This window comes from Rhinopithecus bieti, unplaced genomic scaffold (assembly GCF_001698545.2).
Source record: "Rhinopithecus bieti isolate Rb0 unplaced genomic scaffold, ASM169854v2 scaffold_27306, whole genome shotgun sequence".
Lineage (NCBI taxonomy): Eukaryota > Metazoa > Chordata > Mammalia > Primates > Cercopithecidae > Rhinopithecus > Rhinopithecus bieti.
The window spans coordinates 1,531,775-1,556,174 of record NW_016812395.1 but is presented as its reverse complement, the minus strand read 5'-3'; the positions used below and the strand labels follow the sequence as shown (position 1 = coordinate 1,556,174).

Sequence of the window (24,400 nt, the reverse complement as noted above, 5' to 3'; positions counted from 1 at the left end):
AAAAAAAAAAAAAAAAAAAATCATAGAAGAAGGTATACAGCATAATTCCATTTTTATAAAGTTCACAGGCAAAGCTGAGTATTATATAGTTAAAACTAAATTTGCCATTCATTTCTTCATTTCTCTGTACAAAAACCTGCAAGAAAACTTACTGTATACGTATATATAGTGGGGGACAGGGTCTCACTCTGTCAACCAGGCTGGAGTACAGTGGTGTGATCATGGCTCACTGCAGCCTCCACCTCCTGGGCTCAAGCGATCCTCCCACTTCAGCCTCACCTGCAGTTGAGACTATGGGCACATGCCACCACACCTGGCCAATTTTTGTATTTTTAGTAGAGATAAGGTTTCGTCATGTTGCCCAGGCTGGTCTTGAACCCCTGGGCTCAAGCAATCTGTCCACCTTGGCCTCTCAAAATGCTGGGATTACAGGCATGAGACACCACACCTGGCCAAAAACTTAACTATATTTTAAGCCAATTAATTTTATTCTATTTTTTGTTGTTGGGGTTGGGGGGAATGGAGTCTGCTCTCAGCTCTGTTGCCCAGGCTGGAGTGCAGTGGTGCAATCTCGGCTCACTGCAGCCTCCTCCCCACAGGTTCAAGTGATTCTCATGCCTCAGCCTCCTGAGTAGCTAGGATTAGAGGTGCCTGCCACCATACACAAATAATTTTTGCATTTTTTGTAGAGATAGCGTTTCACCTGTTGGCCAGGTTAGTCTTGAACTCCTGACCTCAAGTGATCTGCCCACCTAGGCCTCCCAAAGTGCTGGGATTATAGGCATGGGCCACCATACCTGGCCTGAGCCAGTTAATTTTAGAATACCTTTCCAAAAATGAAGAACAGAAATAGTAATAGTATAGTTTAGTTATAATGGGCAATACTGTTTTTCAAATGTAGATGTAACCATCTGTATGTTAAGGTGGATTTGTTTTTTTTTTTTTGAGACGGAGTCTCGCTCTGTCGCCCAGGCTGGAGTGTAGTGGCCAGATCTCAGCTCACTGCAAGCTCCGCCTCCCAGGTTCATGCCATTCTCCTGCCTCAGCCTCCAGAGTAGCTGGGACTACAGGCGCCCGCCACCTCGCCCGGCTAGTTTTTTTTGTATTTTAGTAGAGATGGGGTTTCACCGGGTTAGCCAGGATGGTCTCGATCTCCTGACCTCGTGATCTGCCCGTCTCGGCCTCCCAAAGTGCTGGGATTACAGGCTTGAGCCACCGCGCCCAGCCTGTTAAGGTGGATTTGAATAAAATAAGAGAGTTATGTATGTTCCTTTTCTGTTTTTGGAAGATGGAGGTAAACGGCTGAGGTTGAGAGGGGCTTGACATGTTTTGATTCTTTGACCACAGGATGATGATGACAAGGATGATGATGATAATAATAAATGGGAGCTAAATGATGACAACATATGGACACAAACAGGGGAATAACAACACACACTTGGACCTTTCAGAGGGTAGAGGGTGAGAGGAGGGAGAGGATCAGGTGGGTGCTAGGCTAAATATCTGGGTGATGAAATAATCCGTACAACATGTATTCCTGTTTTCCGCTCAAATGTTGCTTTTAGCCTGCCCTGCCCCTTTCCTGTACCCATAAAAACCCCAGGAGACCAGCAGACTGGCAGAGAAGGAGAGAAGAGAAGAAAACAGCTGGATGTCACAGAGAAGTAGCTTGACTTCAGAGGGATGGCTTGATGGGGATACTTCAGAGAAGAGTTTGGCCGGGGACAGCTGAACTCCAGGGGAAGACCACCTTTCCACTCCATCCCCTTTCCAGCTCCCCACCCCACTGAGAGCCACTTCCACCACTCAATAAAATCCTCCACATTCAGCACCCTTCAATTTGTTCGTGCAACATGATTCTTCCTGGATGCCAGACAAGAACTTGGGTACCAAGAGGGTGGGTGCAAAAGGCTGTCATCCTGACCCTCCACTGAGCTGTTAAACACTTAAACGCTATCAGTGGAGGGAGGGGAAAGCTAAAACAGCACACTGTAACACATGCCCTCTGGGGCCCTGGGGGTCACAGGTACCCCGCTAGACGCTGCTGCAGGGCCGCACAGAGTTCTACTCCTGCCGGTGCCCAGAAGCACTCGTCTAGGCCCCTGTATCTGCTGCCTGTCCCATGAAGGGTTGAGAGCTGCAGGCTGAGTAAGCAAGCAAACCCCTTCACAAGCCCCTCGAAAGGGTAAGGGAACTATCCCGTTTCAACTCCAGAGCTCTAAACTACCTCTTAATGATAAATACCACATGTAACGTTCTAAGAAATATGACCACTCTATTGAGATACAGTTCACATACAATTCACCTATTTTAAGTGTATAACCAAATGGTTTGGGATATATATGTAGTTTTTTTGGAGACAGAGTTTCCCTCTATCACCCAGGCTGCAGTGTGGTAGTGCCATCATAGCTTGCTGCGATCTGGGCTCAAGAGATCCTTCCGCCTCAGTCTCCCAAAGTGCTGGGATTACAGGCGTAAGCTACTGTGCATGGCCAGTTTTTAGCGTATTCACAGAGTTGTGGAAGTTTTAGAACAGTTTCATCACCCCAAAAAGAAACCCTGAACCTTAGCAGTCATTCCCTTTACCTCATTCCCAGCCCTAGGGAAGTCACTGATTGACTCTCTGTTTCTCTTAAGTTTTCCTATTCTGGATATTTCACTATATGCTCTTCTGTGACTGGCTTCTTTCATATGGCATAATGTTTTCAAGATTTGTCCATGATGTACTGAGTACCAATACTTTACTACTTTTTATTGCCAAATAATACTTCACTGTATGGCTATACCACATTTTATTTATCCAATCATCAATTGATGGACATTTTAGTAACTTCCGTTTTAGGCTATGATGAATAATGCACCTACGAACATTTGTGTACAAATTTTTTGTGGACCTATGTTTCCATTTTTCTTGAGTATACACCTAAGAGTAGAACTGCCAGATCATAGAGTAACTCTACATTTAATCTTTTGAGGTACTGCCAGAATTCCCAAGTGGCTGCACCATTTTTACATTCTTACCAGCAGTGTATGAGGGTTCCAATTTCTATACATTCTCGCCTACAATGCTTATTATGTGACTTTTGGACCACAGCCAGACTAGTGAGTATGAAGTATTATACCATCCCATTTTTGTTTTGATTTGCATTCCCCTGATGACTAATGATGCTGAGTATCTTTTCTCGTGTGATTGGCCATTTATATATTTTCTCTGGAGAGAAATCTATTCATATCCTTTGCAGATTTTTAACTGTTATTTGTCTTTTTTGTTTAGTTGTAAGAGTTCTTTATATTCTAGATAAAAATCCATTCTCAGATATACGGTTTGCAAAATTTTCTCCCATTCTGTGGGTTGTGTATTTATTTTCTTGATGGTTAATTTGTAGCACAGAAGTTTGCTTTTTATTTACTTTTTTCTCTTCTTATTTATGCTTTTATTTTCATATCTAAGACTATGCCTAATCCAAGGTCAATACATTTTATGCCTATGTTTTCTTCTAAGAGTTTTCTAGTATTAGCAAGTAAACTTCGGTCTTTGATCCATTTTGAATTAATTTTGTATATGGTGTGAGGCAGAGGTCAAACCTGAGATAGACATCAAACTTCAGTATTTTGCATGCTGATATCTAATTGTCTGAGGATCACTTGTTGAAAAGACTATTCTTTTCCCACTGAATTGTCTCAGCACTACACTCAACATTTAAAAAATAATTTCAAACTAGAAACAAAATTATTTTGAAAATAGTAAAGATAGCCATCCCCATGCCACCCTCTTATCCTTCAACCCCCTCCAATACACAAAACACAACTGAAGGAAGTTATCTGCAGTTGCATGGAAGACAGTGCATATTGATCCAGATTACTGGAATCCCCATAATCAATCCTAATTAAATACTAACTTCTAAAAACCACTAATTAGTATCAATATATTTCAGAAAGCAGAATTTAAAAAAGAATTAAAAAAAGAAAACAAAGTAGAATGAAAGATAAAAAGTTGTTTTTTTTTTTTTTTAGACAGAGTCTTGCTCTGTCGCCCAGGCTGGAGTGCAGTGGCCGGATCTCAGCTCACTGCAAGCTCCGCCTCCCGGGTTTACGCCATTCTCCTGCCTCAGCCTCCCAAATAGCTGGGACTATAGGCGCCCGCCACCTCGCCTGGCTAGTTTTTTTGTATTTTTTAGTAGAGACGGAGTTTCACCGTGTTAGCCAGGATGGTCTCAATCTCCTGACCTCGTGATCCGCCCGTCTCGGCCTCCCAAAGTGCTGGGATTACAGGCTTGAGCCACCGCGCCCGGCCGAAAGATAAGAAGTTTAAAAGGGATGTAAAAAGGCCAGGCACAGTGGCTCACGCCTGTGATCTCAGCACTTTGAGAGGCCGAGGTGGGCAGATCACCTAAGGTCAGGAGTTCTAGACCAGCCTGGCCAACATGGCGAAATCCCATGTCTACTAAAACACAAAAATTAGCCAGGCATGGTGGCATGTGCCTTTAATCCCAGCTACTCGGGAGGCTGAGGCAGGAGAATCACTTGAACTCGGGAGATGGAGGTTAAAGTGAGCTGAGATTGCGGCACTGCACTCCAACCTAGGCAACAGAGTGAGACTTTGTGAAAGAAAGAAAGAAAGAAAAGAAAGAAAGAAAGAAAGAAAGAAAGAAAAGAAAGAGAGAGAGAGAGAGAGAGAGAAAGAAAGAGAGAAAGAGAGAAAGAGAGAAAGAGAGAAAGAGAGAAAGAAAGAAAGAAAGAAAGAAAGAAAGAAAGAAAAAAAGATGTTAAAAAAAAGGGAAGGGAAAGGATGCTCAGAGAGAAATTTATAGCTTTAAATGCCTACATTAAAAAAAAAAATTTGTAGGCTGGGCATGGTGCCTCATGCCTGTAATCTCAGCACCTTGGCAGGCCAAGGTGGGTAGATCTCTTAAGGCCAGGAGTTCAAGACTAGCCTGGCTAACATGAAGAAACCCCGTCTCTACTAAAAATACAAAAATTAGCTGGGCATAGCGGCGCATGCCTGTGATCCCAGCTACTCAGGAGGCTGAGGCATGAGAATTGCTTGAATCCAGGAGGCAGAGGTTGCAGTAAGCCAAGATCGCACCACTGCACTTCAGCCTCGGCAACAGATTGAGACTCTGTCTCAAAAACTAAAATAAAGAAATGAGAAAAAAAAGAGCAAATTAAACCTAAAGCAAGCATAAGGAAGAAAAAAAAAAAAACATAAAAGTAGAAATCAATGAAACTGAAATCAGAAAAATAACAAACAAACAAAAAAAACCCTATGAATCCAAACGTTTCTTTTTTTCTTTTTTTGGGCAGACGGATCGCGCTCTGTTGGCCCAGGCTGGGAGCTGCACGGTGGACCGGATCTCAGCCTCACTGCAAGCCTCCGACCTCCCGGGTTCACGCCATCTTCCTGCCTCAGCCTCCTGGAGTAGCTGGCGACTACAGGCGGGGCGCCGCCACCTCGCCCGGCTAGTGTTTTTGTATTTTCACTAGAGACGGGGTTTCACTGTGTTACCCAGGATGCTGTGGATCTCCTGACCTCGTGATCCGCCCGTCTCGGCCTCCCAAAGTGCTGGGATTACAGGCTTGAGCCACCGCGCCCGGCCTCAAACATTTCTTTGAAAAGATCAACAGCCAGACCGGACAGCCAAAAAAAAAAAAAAAAAAAAAAAAAAAAAAAAAAAAAGAGGCACAAGTTGCCAAGATCAGAAATAAAAGAACTACAGATTCTACAGACATTAAAAGGACAACAATAGGGGAATATTAGAAACAAGTTTATGCCAACACAGTTGATAACTTGGATGAAGTGCGCAGATTTCTTGAAAGACAAAACTAACAAAGCTTACTCAAGAAGAAATAGACAATTTTAAGAGTATTCTATTAAAGAAATTAAATTTGTAGTTAAAAAACTGCCCAGTAAAGAAAACTCCAAGCAAAGATGGCTTCACTGGTGAATTCTACCAGTTAAAATAAAACTATTATAAATTCTACCAGAAAACAGAAGAAAAGAGGAGGCAAAGCTTCTCAATGCTATTTTATAAAGCCAACATTACCCTGATTAAACAGTCATTACAAGAAAACTACAGATAATTATCCTTCCTAAACACAAAAACATTCAACAAAATAATAGCAAATTAAATCCAGCAAGTAAAGTTGGTTCAACATTCAAAAAAATCAATGTAATTCACACTATCAACAAACCGAAAGAGAAAAACCATATGATCATCTTGATACATGTAGGAAAAGAGCATCTGACAAAATTCAACATCCACTCATAATATAAACTCGCAACAAACCCAGGAATAGAAAGAAATGTCCTCAATCAATCCTCAGTCTTACAAAAGGTATCTCTGAAAAACCTGCAAGCTGAATGCTTCCAAGATACGGAAAAAGGAAATAATGTCTACTCTTACTATTCCTACTCAACACTGAACTGAAGGTCCAAGCCATTGCTAATAAAATTGTCTTTTATTTCCAAAAGACATGATGATCTATATAGACAAGGATCTGCTAAAAGTTGCTAAAATATGTGAGTTTAGCAAGGTCACACATGGGGTACAAGGGCAATCAAGGGCAATGTTAAAAAAAAAAAAAAAATTTAGGCCAGGTGCAGTAAAAAAAAACAATTTTAGGCCAGGTTCACAACTGTAATCCTAGCACTTTGGGAGGCCAAGGCGGGCAGATTACTTTGAGCTCAGGAGTTTGAGACCAGGCTGGGCAATATAGTGAAACCCTGTCTCTACAAAAAATACAAAAATTAGCCAGGTGTGGTGGCCCATGCCTGTGGTCCCAGCTACTTGGGAGGCTGAGGCTGGAGAATCGCTTGAGCCCAGTTGGTGGTGGGGCACCAGTGGTGGGGGTTGCAGTGAGCTAAGACTGTGCCATTGCACTCCAGCCTGGGCAACAGAGTGAGACCCTGTATCTAAGAAAAGGAAAAAAAGAGGCCAGGCATGGTGGCTCATGCCTGTAATCCCAGCACTTTGGGAGACTGAGGCAGGCAGATCATGAGGTCAGGAGTTCGAGACCAGCTTGGCCAACATAGTGAAACCCCATCTCTACTAAAAATAAAAAAATTAGCTGGGCATTGTTGTGTGCACTTGTAGTCTCAGCTACTCGGGAAGCTGAGGCAGGAGAATCGCTTGAACTCAGGAGGCGGAGGTTGTGCTGAGCCAAGATCGTGCCACTGCACTCCAGCTTGGGCAACAGAGCAAGACTCCATCTCAAAAAACAAAACAAAAGATAAAGAAAAAGCAAGCCAATTTTATTTCTATGTACTAGAAATGAACAATAGGAAATTTGACATTTGTAGAAGCATCTTTTACAGTATCATCCAAAAAACAAGTATTCATGGTGTAAATCTAACAAACTATGTGCCAGACCTATATGCTGTAAACTATAAAATTTTGATGAGAGATATTAAAGACTTAAATCAATGAAGAAATATAACATTTTTGCATTTTTGGTCAGGCACAGTGGCTCATGCCTGTAATCTCAGAACTTTGGGAAGCTGAGGCAGGAGATGGCTTGAGTCCAGGAGTTCAAGACTAGCCTGGGCAATATGGCAAAATCCTGTCTCTACAAAAAAACACAAAAATTGGCAGGGCATGGTGGTGCACACCTGTAGTCCCTGCTACTCAGGAGGCCGAGACGGGAGATCAACTGAGTCAGGATGGTCAACGATGCAGTAAGCTGTGATTGTGTCACTGCACTCCAACCCAGGTAACAAAGTGGGACCCTGTCTCAATAAAACCAAATACAAGAAATACAACATCTTCATGAATCAAAAGACTCAATGTTGTCAAGATATCAACCATCCCCAATTTGATCTATACAGATACTCCTCAACTTACAATGGGTTACAGCCAGATAAACTCACAGTCAAAATGCATTTTTTTTTTAGACAGTCTTGCTCTGTCACCCAGGCTGGAGTGCCAGCGGTGTGATCTCAGCTCACTGCAACCTCTGCCTCCTGGGTTCAAGGGATTCTCCTGCCTCAGCCTCCCAAATAGCTGGGATTACAGGCACATGCCACTGCACCTGGCTAATTTTTGTATTTTTAGTAGAGACGGGGTTTCACCATGTTGGCCAGGCTGGTCTCAAACTCTTGACCTCAAGTGATCCGCTTGCCTCGGCCTCCCAAAGTGCTGGGATAACAGGCCACTGCACCTGGCCCAAAATGCATTTAATACCCTGATAAACCCATCATAAAGTCAAAAAATCCTAAATCAGGCACGGCCTGTATATTTAATGCAATCACAATAAAAATCCCAGCAGACTCTTTCTGAAGAAATCAAGCGGATTCTAAAATTTATATAGATAGGCCAGGCGCACTGGCTCACACCTGTAATCCCAATAATTTGGGAGGCTGAGGAAGGCAGATCACTTGAAGTCAGGAGTTTGAGATCAGCCTGACCAACATAGTGAAACCTTGTCTCTACAAAAATAACAAAAATTAGCCAGGTGTGGTGGTATACGCCTGTAATCCCAGCTACTCAGGAGGCTGGGACAGGGAAGAATTGCTTGAACCCAGGAGATGGAGGTTGTAGTGACCTGAGATGGTACTCCATCCAACCTGGGTGATGGAGTGAGACTCCATCTCAAAAAAATAAATAAATACAGGAGTTCGACACCAGCCTGGCCAACATGGTGAAACTCCATCTCTACTAAAAACACAAAAAATTAGCCGGGTGTGGTAGTGTGCACCTGTAATCCGAGCTACTTGGGAAGCTGAGACAGGAGAATCGCTTGAACCTGGGAGGCAAAGGTTGCAGTGAGCCAAGATCGCACCACTGCACTCCAGCCTAGGCGAAAGAGGAAGACTCTGTCTCAAAAATAAATAAATAAGTAAATTAAATAAATAAATAGGCCAGGCGTGGTGGCTCACGCCTGTAATCCCAGCACTTTGGAAGGCCAAGGCGGATGGATCATGAGGTCAGGAGTTCAAGACCAGCCTAGCCAAGATGGTGAAACTACAAAAATTAGCCAGGCGCGGTGGCAGGCATCTGTAATCCCAGCTAGTTGGGACGCTGAGGCAGGAGAATGGCTTGAACCTGGGAGGCAGAGGTTGCAGTGAGCCAAGACTGCAACACTGCACTCCAGTCTGGGTGACAGAGTAAGACTTCGTCTCAAAAAAAGAAGCAGGTAAGTAAGTAAATAAATAAATAAATAAAATAAAATTTATATGGATAAACAAAGGACTCAGAACACCCAAAACAATTCTGAAAAAGAAAAAAAGATGGAGGACTCACACTGATTTCAAGAATAACTATAAGATATAATAATCAGGATGCTGTACTGGAAAAAGGAGAGACATAGATCAACAAAACAGAAAAGAGATTCTAGAAATACTAATAGAACCACACATATAGTCAGTTGATTTAAGAAAAAGTAATTTCACTGAGGTATACTGTGCATATCACATAATTCATCCTTTTCAGGTGTATGACTCATGGGCAACTGATTTTTGACAAATATATCAAAATAATCCAATGGATAACATAAAGCCTTTTCAACAAATGGTGCTGGAACAACTGGGCATCCATACATTAAAAAATGAACCTTGACCCATACCCTGCGACATATTAAAAAATCAACTTGAAATGGATCATAAACCTAAATATAAAACCTAAAACTATAAACTCCTAGAAGAAAACACAATTGATCCTCCCACCTCAGCCTCCTGAGTAGCTGGAACCACAGGCACACATCACCACGCCCAACTATTTTTCATATTTTTAGTAGGGACAGGGTTTCATCATGTTTCCCAGTCTGGTCTTGAACTCCTGAGCTCACGCAATCCGCTCACCTTGGCCTCCCAAAGTGCTGGGAATACAGGTGTGAGCCACAGTACCTGGCCAGTTACAGGTCTTTTAAAATGTGACACATCTATATCATGGACTACTACTCAGCAACAAAAAGGAATAAAATCTAGTTAGTTATTCGAAGTGTTTTTAAAAAACGAAGGAATAAACTAATACATGCAACAAGGCAGATCTCAAAAGCATATTAAAACATAAATAGGCACATTTTTTTCTGTATAGGGCAACATTTGTGCACCATATGGTTTCTTTCACAAGTATTCAACTCTGCCACTGTAATGTGAAAGCAGCCATAAACAACATGTAAATTTAAGTTTGACTGTGCTTCAATAAAACTGTCTATCTATAATCTATCTGATCTAATCTAATTGATAATTTATCTAATCTATCATCCACCCATCCACTACCTATCTAATCTATCATCTATCTGATCTATCTAATCCATCATGTATGTATCTAATCTGTCTACTCTATTATCTATCTATCTATCTATCTATCTATCTATCTATCTATCTATCTATCCATCCATCCATCCATCCTCACCCTGTCACCCAGGCTGGAGTGCAGAGGCATGATCTTGGCTCACTGCAACCTCCGCCTCCTGGGTTCAAGCAATTCTCAGGTCCCAGCCTCCTAAGTAGCTGGGACTACAGTCGTGCACCACCACACCCAGCTAATTTTTTTGTATTTTTTGAAGAGATGAGGTTTTACCATGTTGGCCAGGCTGGTCTCACACTCCTAGCCTCAAGTGACCTGCCCAACTCGGCCTCCCAAAGTGCTGGAATTACAGGCGTGAGCCACTGTGCTCAGTCCCAGTAAAACTTTTAAGTATTCAGCCAGGTACAGCGGTTCACGCCTGTAATTCCACCACTTTGGGAGGCTGATGCAGGAAGATCACCTGAGCTCAGGAATCCGAGACAAGCCTAGGCAACATAGTGAGACATTGTCTCTACAAAAAATTTTTTAAAAATTAGTAGGGCATGATGGCGCATGCCTATAGTCCCAGCTACTCAGTAGGGTGAGGGATGAGGATCACTTGAGCCCAGAGGATTGGGGCTGGAGGCTGCAGTGAGTCACGATCATACCACTGCACTCCAGCCTGGGCAATAGAGCAAGACCCTGTCTCAAAACTAATAATAATAATAATAATAAATTATATAAACAAGCAGCAGGTTGGGTGCAGAGGCTCATGCTTGTAATCTGTCGCTTGTAATCCTAGCACTTTGGGAGGTCGAGGCGGGAGGATTACTCGAGCTCAGGAGTTCAAGACCAGCCTGGGCAACATGGCAAAACCCCATCTCAACTAAAAATACAAAAAATTAGCTGGGCATGGTGGCAAATGGCTGTGGTCCCGGCTACTTGGGAGGCTGAGCTGGGAGGATCACTTAAGCCCATGAGGTCAAGGCTGCAGTGAGCCATAACTGGGCCACTGCACTCTAGTCCAGGAGACAGAGTGAGACCCTGTCTCTAAAACAAAAAAACAGGCAGCAGATTTGAGATGGCCCCACAGGCCACAGTTTGCCAATTCCTGTGCTAAATTAAAGATGCCAGACACAAAAGGTCACACTATAGGATTCCATTTACATGGTAATATGAAAAAGGCAAACATATAGGGGCAGAATCAAATGAATGGTTGCCAGGGCCTGGGATTGAGGACAGTTCACTACAAAGAGGCACAAGAAAACTTTTTGGAGTGATGGAAATATTCTGTATCTTGATTACAGTAGGTGGTGTTATATGCTATATATATATGTTTGTCAAAATTCATATACAGTATACAAAATTTGTATACTTGTAAGTCTGAAAAGGATGAATTTTACTGTTTGTAAATTATGCCTCAATAATCCTGTCTTAAAAGAAAAAACAAGGCATTTTTTGGTCTCTAAAGAAAAACCAAGAGAAGAAAACATTTTTTAGAAAATTATCAACATTAATTATTGAGAAAATTCAAACACTGACTGGATATTTGGTGACATTAAAAAAATTGTTCTTTTTTTAGGCTGTAATAATTTTTCTTTTTTAAAGAGTTCTTATCTTTAGAAATACATATTGAAGTTCGGGCGCCATGAGTCTGACTTCCAGTTTCAGCGTACGAGTTGAATGGATCACAGCAGTTACCATTGCTGCTGGGACAGCTGCAATTGGTTATCTAGCTTACAAAAGATTTTATGTTAAAGATCATCGAAATAAAGCTATGATAAACCTTCACATCCAGAAAGACAACCCCAAGATAGTACATGCTTTTGACATGCAGGATTTGGGAGATAAAGCTGTATACTGCTGTTGTTGGAGGTCCAAAAAGTTCCCATTCTGTGATGGGGCTCACACAAAACATAACGAAGAGACTGGAGACAACGTGGGCCCTCTGATCATCAAGAAAAAAGAAACTTAAATGGACACTTTTGATGCTGCAAATCAGCTTGTCGTGAAGTTACCTGATTGTTTAATTAGAATGACTACCACCTCTGTCTAATTCACCTTCGCTGGGTTCTAAATGTGGTATATTGCAAACTGCAGCTTTCACATTCATGGCATTTGTCTTGATGAAACATCATGGTGTACATTTGTTTAAACAAAAAAAAAAAAAAGGAAAACCAACCTCGTGGCCTGTGGGTTATTTTGGTCTTGTAAGGATCCGTTTCTTTAAAATATTGGCATATAGAGTTGTATCTTACATAGAATATAGTTGTATCTTGAAGTCAACATATTAAATTATTCTCAAAATTAAAAAAAAAAAGAAATACATATTGAAGTTCGAAGGAGAAAATGAGAAGGAAAAAAAGGAAATATGTACCAATGTACTTACAGGTGAAATTATAGTGTATCTGAGATCTACTTGAAAATAGTCCAATTAAAAAGGGGACAGAGATGTACTAATCATTATTGAGGCTGGATAGTAGGTAAACGGGGGTTCATTATATTATTCTTGCTACTTTTGTATATGTTTGAATATTTCTACAACAACCAAGTTGGAAGGAAAAAAAAGTGTATGAGGAAGAGATGAAAACAACAAAACAGATTATGCAGTTAACGTCTACAATGGCCAGGTAGGTGAAATATATAAGCCACAGCGGTAAGTCTGGGGCCGAAAGCATCAACATAAAATCTTTGAAAACAATGTGTGAAGTCCAAACACATGGCCTGGCAACCTCTCTCTTAAGACCACTCTGAAGATACAGACATACACTTGTACACAAGTCTGTCTTTACAAACAATGTATGTACAATGTGAAAGAAGCTAAATGTATAATGAGCTGTATCCTAGAACTTAGAAAGCAATCAGATATATGCTAAACATGGCCAAACATAACAACACCACCACAAATATTATCTGGTTCTTGAATACTAGCATTATAAACAAATCTGCTTCTAATTTCACAATTTGTCTTTAGTTGTTAAGAATCGTACACATGGCTAGGCGTGGTGGCTCACACCTGTAATCCCAACACTTTGGGAGGCAGAAGCGGGCAGATCACCTGAGGTCAGTAGCTCGAGACCAGCCTAGCCAACATGGTGAAACCCTGTCTCTACTAAAAAAAACACAAAAAATTAGCCAGGCATGGTGGCAGGCGCCTGTAAGCCCAGCTACTCAGGAGGCTAAGGCAAGAGAATTGCTTGAACCCCCGAGGTGGAGGCTGCAGTGAGCCAAGAGCGTGCCATCACACTCCAGCCTGGGGAACAAGAGCAAGACTTCATCTAAAAAACAAAAAAAAAAAAAAAAAAAAGAATCATACACATGGCCGGGCACAGTGGCTCACGCCGGTAATCTCAACACTTTGGGAGGCCGAGGCGGGCAGATCACCTGAGGTCGGGAGTTCAAATCAGTTTAACCAAATGGAGAAACCCCATCTCTACTAAAAATACAAAATTAGCCAGGCGTGGTAGCACATGCCTGTAATCCCAGGCACTCGGGAAGCTGAGGCAGGAGAATCGCTTGAACCCAGGAGGCAGAGGTTGCAGTGAGCCAAAATCACGCCATTGCACTCCAGCCTGGGCAACAAGAATGAAACTCCATCTCAAAAAAAAAAGAATCATACACCCATACACATAATTTAAATGAGAAAAGAATAGCAACAAAGTGATAGATTTTTAGTAATACTAGCAGAAAACATAGCTGACCATGTCAGGGTAATAATCCATTTTAACTAGGCAAACTGCTCAAGAATATAAACCTAAAATTAACTTTGAAAATATTTTAGTGGAAAACTACATGAACTTTCTTAATCTTAAAATAGCTTCAGTAGAGCTATTATTTAAGAATAAAATCAAATTAACTATACCCATGGTTTTCTTCATAATACTGTAGAATACACCACCCTGCTGAAACATGTGAGGAAGTCCCTTTGCATAAGACCATACATCTTCTCCTGTAAGACAAAAACAGATACAGTATTAGCAACAAACAAAAGAGTTCCATCCCGGGCTGCTTTAGTAAAGATTAGCCTAGAATAAACATCAAGGCAGAGCTCCTAAATGAGTGAAACAGCCTGATACGCCATAGAGAGATGATACTGAGTGACAGGATTGTGGCATACTAGAAAATGCATGGCCTATCTAACTGTGCCAGTCACTGACAAGGGCTGTCATGGAAGAGTGCATGCCTAGTGTTTCAAGACCATATGGCTTTTCAAGAGAAACCCAAAATTCAAGTTTGTAATATGAATTCTCCCAATTTTAAAATGTAGAAACTAATTAAAAAGTGTCTTTAAAACTGCATGAGTCAACAAATATGGTGGCTCATGCCTGTAACCCCAGTACTTTGGGGGGCTGTGGATAGCCTGAGTTCAGGAGTTCCAATACCAGCTTTGGCAACATGACGAAACTCTATCTCTACCAAAAAGAGAAATAAATAAATAGCCGGACATGGTGGCATGTGCCTGTCATCCCAGCTACTTAGAGGGCTGAAGTGGTGGAGTGGCCAGGGGGAACCCCTTGTGCACAGGAGGTCAAGGCTGCAGGGAGCAGTGTTTGCATCACTGCACTCTACTCTGGGTGACAAAGTGAGACCCTGCTTCAAAAAAGAAGAAACAAAACCACGAGTCAAGGTAGTCAATATTATGATGAACAAAATAGATCTGAAGACTCAATCCAGCTCAAAGGAAACTAGTCTGTAAACTCTGTACTAGAACAGATAAGATTATTAAAAGATATTTTTGGGCCAGGCACGGTGGCTCACTCACGCCTGTAATCCCTCACTTTGGGAGACCGAGGTGGGCAGATCACCTGAGGTCTGGAGTTCGAGACCAGCCTGGCCAACATGGTGAAACCCCGTCTTTACTAAAAATACAAAAATTAGCTGAACGTGGTGGCGCGCACCTGTAGTTCCAGCTACTTGGGAGGCTGAGGCAGGAAAATAGCTTGAACCCAGGAGGTCGAGGTTGCAGTGAGCCGAGATCGTGCCACTGCACTCCAGACTGTGCTACAAGAGCAAAACTCTATCTCAAAAAAAAAAAAAAGACATTTTTCAAAGTAAAATACACAATTGTAAATATAAATTTTATATTTATATTAAAACCAAGAAATAAACAGAAGGGGCTATTTCAATACTTATTTCAGTAAGAAATTTCAAATAAAACGTAAAGAATGATCATCACTGTTGAAGAAATCAATAAAGAATGGCAGGAACATAACAGTTACTATGGCTGTTTCTATTTGTTTCTTTATAGTTTACATTCTAATCTGCTAATGTATATGTACTACTTTTATAATCAGGAAGTTTTTAATTTTAACAAAAAAAGTTAACTTTTGTCTTCCCTACCTGAAGATTATATTGTTGGACCTGAGCTCTGAATAGTTGTGACTGACAGTGCTAACTAATCACTGTGTACTTACAACATCTCAGAGTTCTAATCCCGCCTCACATTCATAAACAGGATATGACTTTGTGTGGCAGCTGGCTAAACTTACCTTCAGTACACCAGCTTAAAGTAGGCAAGTTTTAGAAGACTTGACAATTAAAGTTTCAGTTAATCAAAACATTTACTTATAAACACTTACTAATGATGCAGTACTACTAGAATAGCTATATTTAAGGGTGGACACACAGAAGTTTAATATTAATAAGAGTCTACAAATAAAGAAATATTAGTAACCACTGCTGGTGGCTCTGATTGCTGAGCTTACTATTAAACCTCACTTAGATAAATTATTTCTGTGATGACAACCTTTCATTTCGTTATTGTCAATGTTGTCCTAAATGTACTTAACATTTTCTAAAATATTCTAGTATAGCATTTATTTGGAAGTCATATTAAAAAAAGATACGGCGGTAATTTTTTTGATAAGAATCCAAACAGGGCTGGTCTGAAGGTAGTGAGTTATCTCAACTGACTGTTCAGTTACAGTTAGAACTGCTTGTTCTACCATTTCCCCCTTCTCACTACCTGCACTTGACTAGTCCAAACAAACAAAAACCACAAGAATCTGAACAGGTACCAAAATGGTGAACTCCTCAGAACTGACCAACTGATTAATAAGAAAAATCACATCTCTTAGTACTTTACATACCTAGTTATTCATAATTTAAATAGGCAAATCACTTTACTGCAGTGTTTGTCAACCTTGTTTCCATTATCTCCCCCTAAGGAGCCTTTACAGCCATTATTTTTCTAGTCCTCCCCACGTCCTCATGATATCTGAATTACACATATATACTTTATATCTGCTTATGTACTATATATCTTAGTTTTATATATTAATGATAAGATTTTTTCACCCTTTCTCCAAGAACAAATTTTCACCCCCTTCAAAGCAATATGGCCCCACTGTTCTATTGCTTTAAGGGAAATATCACGTAAGCCTCTATTATCTACCAAGCTTTGAGCAGGCTCTTCACATGGTTTCATTAACTCATCACAACTAAGCTCTACGGACAAGGAAACAAGCTCAGAGAGCTTAAATAACTCTTCCAAGATCACACAGCTAGTAAGTGGTAGAGCCAGGATTTGAATCTTGTATATCAGTCCAAAGCGTATACCCTCCTTTCCATTGACATTAAACCTCTACTGAAGGTCAAATTGGCCGGGCTCACACCTGTAATCCCAGCACTTTAGGAGGCCGAGTCAGGCGGATTACCTGAGGTCAGGAGTTTGAGACCAGCCTGGCCAACATGGTGAAACTCCTTCTCTATTAAAAATACAAAAATTAGCCAGGTGTGGTGGCACATGCCTGCTATCCTAGCTACTCTGGAGGCTGAGGCAGGAGAATTGCTTGAGCCCAGGAAACAGAGGTTGCAGTGAGCTGAGGTCGTGCCAGAGCACTCCAGCCTGGCTGACAGAGCAAGCCACTGTCTCATACACACACAAAAAAAGGTCAAGTTGTTTCGGCAAATTTGAAAGAACTATTCAGTCTTTTCTTAATAGAAATTCATGGCATCAACAACTGTTTGGAGAAAAAAACAGGTAATTTCTTTTGGTAAACAAATATCTCCACTGAAAGTCATGTTTGTTGGTAACAAAAATGAGGAAAGGGATTAGAGATCAGGAAGCAGGGGTTTTGACACTTTGCACAAGTCCTGCACCACTCTTATATGGTTCTCCACTACATTTCTCTCCATCCCTCCTAACACCCAGGTTCAATGCCTGGATTACTGCCACTTCCTCACAGCTGGTTTCCCTTGAGTCTTACCCCCCTTAAATCCCTCCTCTATACAGTCTTCAGAGTTAAACCTATAATGGTTCCCCAATGCCATATGGCAAAGTCCAAGTTCCTTTTCCATGGCATACAAGGCACTCTAAGAGTTGGTCCTTGCCTTTCCCATCTGACATCATACCATACCTTTATTTTTACAATGTTATACCACCAAACAACTGTTCCTATTCCCTAAAGGCCAATAATTGTTACATATTATTTAAAACTCTATCTAGGTATCACTTCCTTTAGGATTCTTTGGAGTGTTGATTAGGTAGGTACCCTTATTTGATGCTCCTACGTATATGAATACCATAGCCCTTATCACACTTTAGGTTAACTAACTTTTCTGTTTTACCTTCTAGACTAGGTTTCCCTTTTATACTTTTCAGATTCAGGGAAAGGTCAGTGGCCTGACTTTTTACCCCCAGGGCCTGGCACAGTGCTGAACAGATGGCAGCACTCTTAGTATTGGTTGAATGAATGTACAGATGCAAGCTTATCCAATCAGCCTTATTTTGTTGTTGTCCTGTTTTGTTTTGTTTTGTTTTAGGCTTTTAGCAGCCTGAAGCTATGGTTTTAGTTTCTGTCTCTAGTGATAAGCAGAAAAGAGTGATGAAGAAGGGGCTCTACTGGTCCATCCCGAAACAAAAGCTAAGAACCCATAACTGTATTCTCTCCCTTAGACACCCTTGACGGAGTGAATATTATAAATGAGGTTTTTCCTTTTAAACAGTGCCTGAAAGCAATTCAGAATAAACTTAATCGAAGCATCATGATGATAACCATTCTTCAATGTTACACATATAAAACACAACTAATGATTATATGCCACTGACTTTTCCCTGAATCTTGTTTTCTCTTCAAGAATCTAATAAAACAAAATAATAGCAAAACAAAGGGAAATAGTTTTCTACCATTTTATTCGAAAGCAAACTTTTAGAGAAGAGGAACAGTTTGAAAAGCCTCTAACAAATATATTAATTTATATTTTGTTAGTCTCCAATTATTTTACTTTATAATCCAACTGTTTCTTCATACAAAAGTAAAAATACTTCTATCCAATGTACTGTGTATATATAAATATAGAAAAAAACTATACTACTGTGAGCACCATAGATAACCTCTGTTAATTACCTTGCTTCCCCAAATCCTTCCTCCTCATAACCTTCAACCTTCTACCTGAAACAGTAGCTATATATGGCAGTGGTATTATGAAAGTTTTTTCGTTTGGTTTATCCAATTTTTTTCCCATTTGATGTGAAGTAACTTTTAATTGTTTAAAAATATGTTAAAATACATTTTTTAAAATGTATTTTTCTAATTTTTTCTAATAAAATTATGGAGTTAAAAGTTTAAAGTCATCATCAAAAAAAAATTAAGAGATCACCATTCTGATTTTTAAATTTTAGGTGTTTATTTTTTGAAATAGGGTCTCGCTCTGTCACCTAGGCTGGCAAGTATTGGCTCAATCACGGTTCACTGCATGATCTCCTGAGCTCAAGCAACCCCCTCACCTCAGCTTCCTGAGTAGCTAGGACTACAGGCGTGTGCCACCACAGCTTGTAGAGACAGGGTCTCCCTGTGTTGCCCAAGCTAGTCTTGAATGCCTGGTCTCAGGCCATCCTCCTGCCTTGGCCTCAAAAGTGCTACGATTATAGGCATGAGCTACCGTGCCTAGCCTTCTAACTTTAAATATTTTAAAAGGCAATTTGAATTTTTTACTTTGCAATTTACGGGACAAAGCAGTAACTTTAAAATCTAATACCTAAATGAAATATATTTTGTTTTATTTATTTATTTATTTATTTATTTTTGAGACGGAGTCTTGCTCTGTCGCCCAGGCTGGAGTGCAGTGGCATGATCTTGGCTCACTGCAGCCTCTATCTCCCACATTCCAGCAGTTCTCCTGCCTTAGCCACCTGGGTAGCTGGGACTACAGGCACAAACCACCATATCCGGCTAATTTTTTGTGTTTTTAGTAGATACTGGATTTCACCACGTGGGCCAGGCTGGTCTCGAACTCCTGACCTCAGGCGATCCGCCTGCCTCGGCCTCACAAAGTGCTGGGATTACAGGTGTGAGCCACTGCACCCAGCCTACTTCATTTTTGAGCCAGAATCTTGCTCTGTCCCCCAAGCTGAAGTGCAGTGGAGCAATCTCTGTTCACTGAAACCTCTGCCTCCTGGGTTCAAGCAATTCTCGTGCCTCAGCCTCCAAAGTAGCTGGGATTACAGGCGTGTGCCACCACTCCCAGCTAATTTTGTATTTTTAGTAGAAATGGGGTTTCCCCATGTTGGCCAGGCTAGTCTCAAACTCCTGATTTCAGACAATCTGTCCACCTCGGCCTCCCAAATTGCTGGGATTACAAGTGTGAGCCACCATGCCCAGCCAAAATGTATTTTTAAACCCCAAAAGAAATACCCAAAATGAACTCTGAAGTATTTATGAGCATAAAATAAAGTACTTAACTTTATTTAAATTTAAAATTTAAAGAAACAATTCAAAATTGTTTAATAATTTGAATAAATGGTTCCAAATATAAAGTAGGAACACAGGACTGTTTCAACTAGACAGAATTCCAAAGGTATTCATTTGCTGAAAGAATTGTTGGCATCTCTCTACCCTTCCTGACGTAATCCTCGCATTTAAAAGTTTATCTACCCTACTGATAGTCAAGATGGTTTATAAAAAAGGCATATCTGTTTCTTGCCTGAAATTCAGTCCCCTTAAGGGTATACAGTCACACAACTTCAGTGTCACCAGCGGCATTAATGAATATTTTTATTATACACAGACATGCACACAAACTCAATAGTGTTTAAATGAGTACAGAGTCTGAAAGGACACATCCCAATTTATTAATAATGATTTTATCTGGGGAGTACAAATGTTAAGAACTACCATATTTTATACGTACTTGAATTATTTGAATTTTTAAAATTATATTGTAATTGAAAAGATATTAAAAATAAAAGTGATCAAAGTAGTTGGAACAGAATCTATTATTATCTAGATTTCCTTTTCTATCTAGAAAGGAATAGCATCAATATTTGACTTAATTTTCAATTATAATTATATAAAATCACCATTTACAATATATACATTTATCTTAAGATACATCTATGCATTACTTTTTATTCAACTTTATAACTGCTCTCCCATTACAAATATGCTACACATAAATCAGCAGAAGGGCTACCAGAAGCCATAGAAAGAATAATATGTGGCCAGGCACAGTGGCTCACGCCTGTAATCCCAGCACTTTGGGAGGCCCAGGTGGGCGGATCACGACGTCAGGAGTTCGAGACCAGCCTGGCCAACATAGCGAAACCTTGTCTCTACTAAAAATACAAAAATTAGCCAGGCGTGGTGGCAGGCCCTGTAATCCCAGCTACTTGGGAGGCTGAGGCAGGAGAATCACCTGAACCTGGGAGGCAGAGTTGCAGTGAGCCGAGATTGTGCCACTGCACTCCAGCCTGAGCGACAGAGCAAGTCTCTGTCTTGGATAACAAAAAAAAAAAAAAAAAAAGAAGAAGAATATGCATAAGCACTATCTAGATTTGAAACTGCCCCTTTACCCAACATTTGAAAACAAAAAAATCCAGGTGCAATAATAATATTCAGTTGTTGCCTAAAAAATAAGTGTCTCAGTCCCACGCATGATTCTGGAAAATTCTTGCTTTTTTTTTTTTTGAGACAGAGTCTCACTTTGTCGCCAGGCTGGAGTGCAGTGGCCTGATCTTGGCTCACTGCTACCTCCACCTCCCGGGTTCAAGCGATTCTCCTGCCTCAACTTCCCGAGTAGCTGGGATTACAGGTGAGCGCCACCATGCCCGGCTAATTTTTGTATTTTTAGTAGAGACGGGATTTCACCATCTTGGCCAGCCTGGTCTCAAACTCCTGACCTCATGATCCACCCGCCTCAGCCTCCCAAAGTGCCGGGCTTACAGGCGTGAGTAACCGCGCCTGGGCGATTCTGGAAAATTCTAAGGCATTTACAACATCAAGAGGTATTATGAAATTACAAAACACTGTGTATTTTAAATATATATATTAAAAAGTCACACAGTTCTTTCAGGAACAGAGAAAGTATATCAATATGAAACAAGTTTCTCAACTCCTGAAAGGTTGGTACACTTTGTAGTAAAGCAAGGAAGTGTCACGTAGCCTAATTTCATTTGAGTAACTCCAAACTGACAAATTCTGTTCTTCACCTAAATCTGTTCTTACCTCTAGGAAAACAAAAAAACAAAACTAGAAACTTAATGAAATATAACACTAAGAAAAAATAAATTAGCCTAGATATTTATGGTGGATAATGTACCACCTATCCTATCTACCATGAAAGAAAACCCACAAATAACTGATCTACAAGAAATTTTTTTTTTTTTGGAAAGAGTGTTGCTCTGTTGCCCAGAATGGAGTGCAGTGGCTCAATCTCGGCTCACTGCAACCGCACCAGGTCTACAAGAAATTTGAACGACATATTTTGCAAAGCCAGAGTTAGTCTTTTAAGTATTATATAATAATGAAGATGACTGTCTGCAAAAAGTTAAGTTCAATTACCTCGTGGTCTGGATAAAAGAGATTAAAATGTGAAATATTATGGGTAGAATATTGTTATTCCAGTTTATACTTCCTAAGATTCAGTTACTAGGTTCCAGGAATGACTTGTACTAAGCCAAAGACAAATACACATACTTATTGTTTTATTAATATAAGTAATACACAATCTAGTCAATGAATATTCTACTTAAAAACGAAAGAAAAAACTCATGTCCCTGGCTATCATGCAGTCAGCCTATTTAGTGAAAACATACAGGCCGGGCGCAGTGGCTCACACCTGTAATCCTAGGACTTTGGGAAGCCGAGGCAGTGGATTGTCTGAGCTCAGGAGTTCGAGACCAGCATGGGCAACAAGGCGAAACCCCATCTCTACTAAAAATACAAAAAATTAGCTGGGCGTGATGGTGTGCACCTGTAGTTCCAGTTACTTGAGAGGCTGAGAATCACTTGGACCCAGGAGACAGAGGTTGCAGTGAGCTGGGATCATGCCACTGCACTCCAGGCTGGGCGACAATCTGTCTCCAGAAAAAAAAAAAAAGAAAGAAATTATACAATCCCCATGTATATATTTGATTCTTAATCAAATGAGAAGTTCTAAAATGCTGTGTTGGTCCTATTTGGGGATTTTATAATTTTTATGTATTTAGAAAATAAAGCTGGAGATCTGCTGATGAAAGCTAAAAAGTATGGAACTCCCTCAGCTGAAGGCCTGTAGGTAAGTTAACGGAGGGCAAGGACTGACTCTCTTTTATCTTCGTACACTCAACATACATACAAGTTCACAGAATACACTGATTTTGCTGAAATATTGCATTCATTAATTTAACAAGCATTTACTTAGTATCTACTATGTGCCAGGCCCTGAACTAGGAAATAAGGTATTCATTAGTGAAGAAAATAGAGTACAGTCCCTGTCTTGATGGACTTTATAATATAGTAGGGGAGGCAAACAAATAATTAAACCAACAAATAAGATTATTAAAAATTGTGATAGATGCTGTGAGGGACATCAACAGGGTACACTGATAGAGGGAACCTACTTAGAATGGTCAGCAAAGGTTTCTCAACCCTTTACAAGGTGGTAGTATTAAAGCCTAAACTTAAACGAGAACGAGCCAGCTATCTGAACAGCATAAAGTCTGATGAGCTATATTCTAAATTAACATAACACAGCTTAGCTCACATTTGGTAATTCACAAAGTAATTTCTGCACTTTGAAATCTGCAATCTTCTAAACAAGCTCTGTCATTTCTAGCCCTCTCCAATCTAAACATCAACAGTTACCCAGCACTCTTTACATATAGTTAGCATTTATCCCCAAATTGACTTTTGTAGAAACATCTTTTTTTTTAAATTAAGAATATCTTCGGCCAGGCACAGTGGCTCATGCCTGTAATCCCAGCACTTTGGGAGGCCGAGGGGGGTGGATCACGAGGTCAGGAGATTGAGACTGTTCTGGCCAACATGGTGAAACCCCATCTCTAGCAAAAATACAAACTTTAGCTGGGTGTGGTGGCGCATGCCTGTAATCCCAGTTATTCGGCAGGCTGAGGCGTGAGAATTGCTTGAACCCAGGAGGCGGAGGTTGCAGTGAGCCAAGATCACACCACTGCACTCCAGCCTGGTGACACTGCAAGACTCTGTTTCAAAAAATATATACCTATCTTCTACATAATTCAAATACAGTTACAAGAGAACTAGAGGGAGAAAACTAATATTTATAACGGACTAATATAGGTCATGCACTTAATACTTCAATTTAAAGCAGAAAGTATCTCAGTGATACCATTACAAAATTAACAAAATGCTCTCTTTTACACCCAAATTTTGTATTGGTAGTGGAAGCAGTTTTAAAGAAATGTATGGGTTTATACAGGCATAAATGTTGGATGTGAGGAGGGAAGGGATCAGAACAGAAAGACATTACCTTGGTAAACTCATTGCAGTCCATACTGTAGTTCTCTCAGATATTCAGGTCCAAGAACTTCCGACCAAACTCAAAAAGTATTTATACACCAGAATTATATTTTATTAATTTTCATTATGAAATATATTATCAACCAGGCACAGTGACTCATGCTTGTAACCCCAGCACTTTGGGAGGCTGAGGTAGGCAGTTCACGAGGTCAGGAGATCGAGACCATCCTGGCTAACACGGTGAAACCCCGTCTCTACTAAAAATACAAAAAACTTAGCTGGGCGTGGTGGCACGTGCCTGTAATCCCAGCTACTCGGGAGGCTGAGGCAGAAGAATCGTTTGAACCCAGGTGGCGGAGGTTGCAATGAGCCGAGATCATGCCACTGTACTCCAACCTGGGCGACAGAGTGAGACTCTGTCTCAAAAATCTATATATAATCATACTGATCAAATTTTTTTTTTTTTTTTTTTTTTTT

The 24,400-nt window shown here is 40.6% G+C and overlaps 1 protein-coding gene and 1 pseudogene across 2 annotated transcripts in view; one reads left to right on the top strand and one right to left on the bottom strand.

The window, feature by feature from the left end:
* The window catches only part of VCPIP1 (valosin containing protein interacting protein 1), a 43,293-nt gene that overhangs the window by 13,001 nt on the left and 5,892 nt on the right, over positions 1-24,400 (bottom strand). The window contains exon 2 of the mRNA XM_017896317.1: positions 14,089-14,175. Within this exon, the coding sequence (XP_017751806.1) occupies positions 14,089-14,175 (87 nt within the window). The remainder of the gene's footprint in view (positions 1-14,088; positions 14,176-24,400) is intronic.
* On the top strand, positions 11,873-12,403 carry LOC108544908 (CDGSH iron-sulfur domain-containing protein 1 pseudogene; annotated as a pseudogene). The gene has a single exon (XR_001889977.1). The product of XR_001889977.1 is annotated as a CDGSH iron-sulfur domain-containing protein 1 pseudogene (transcript).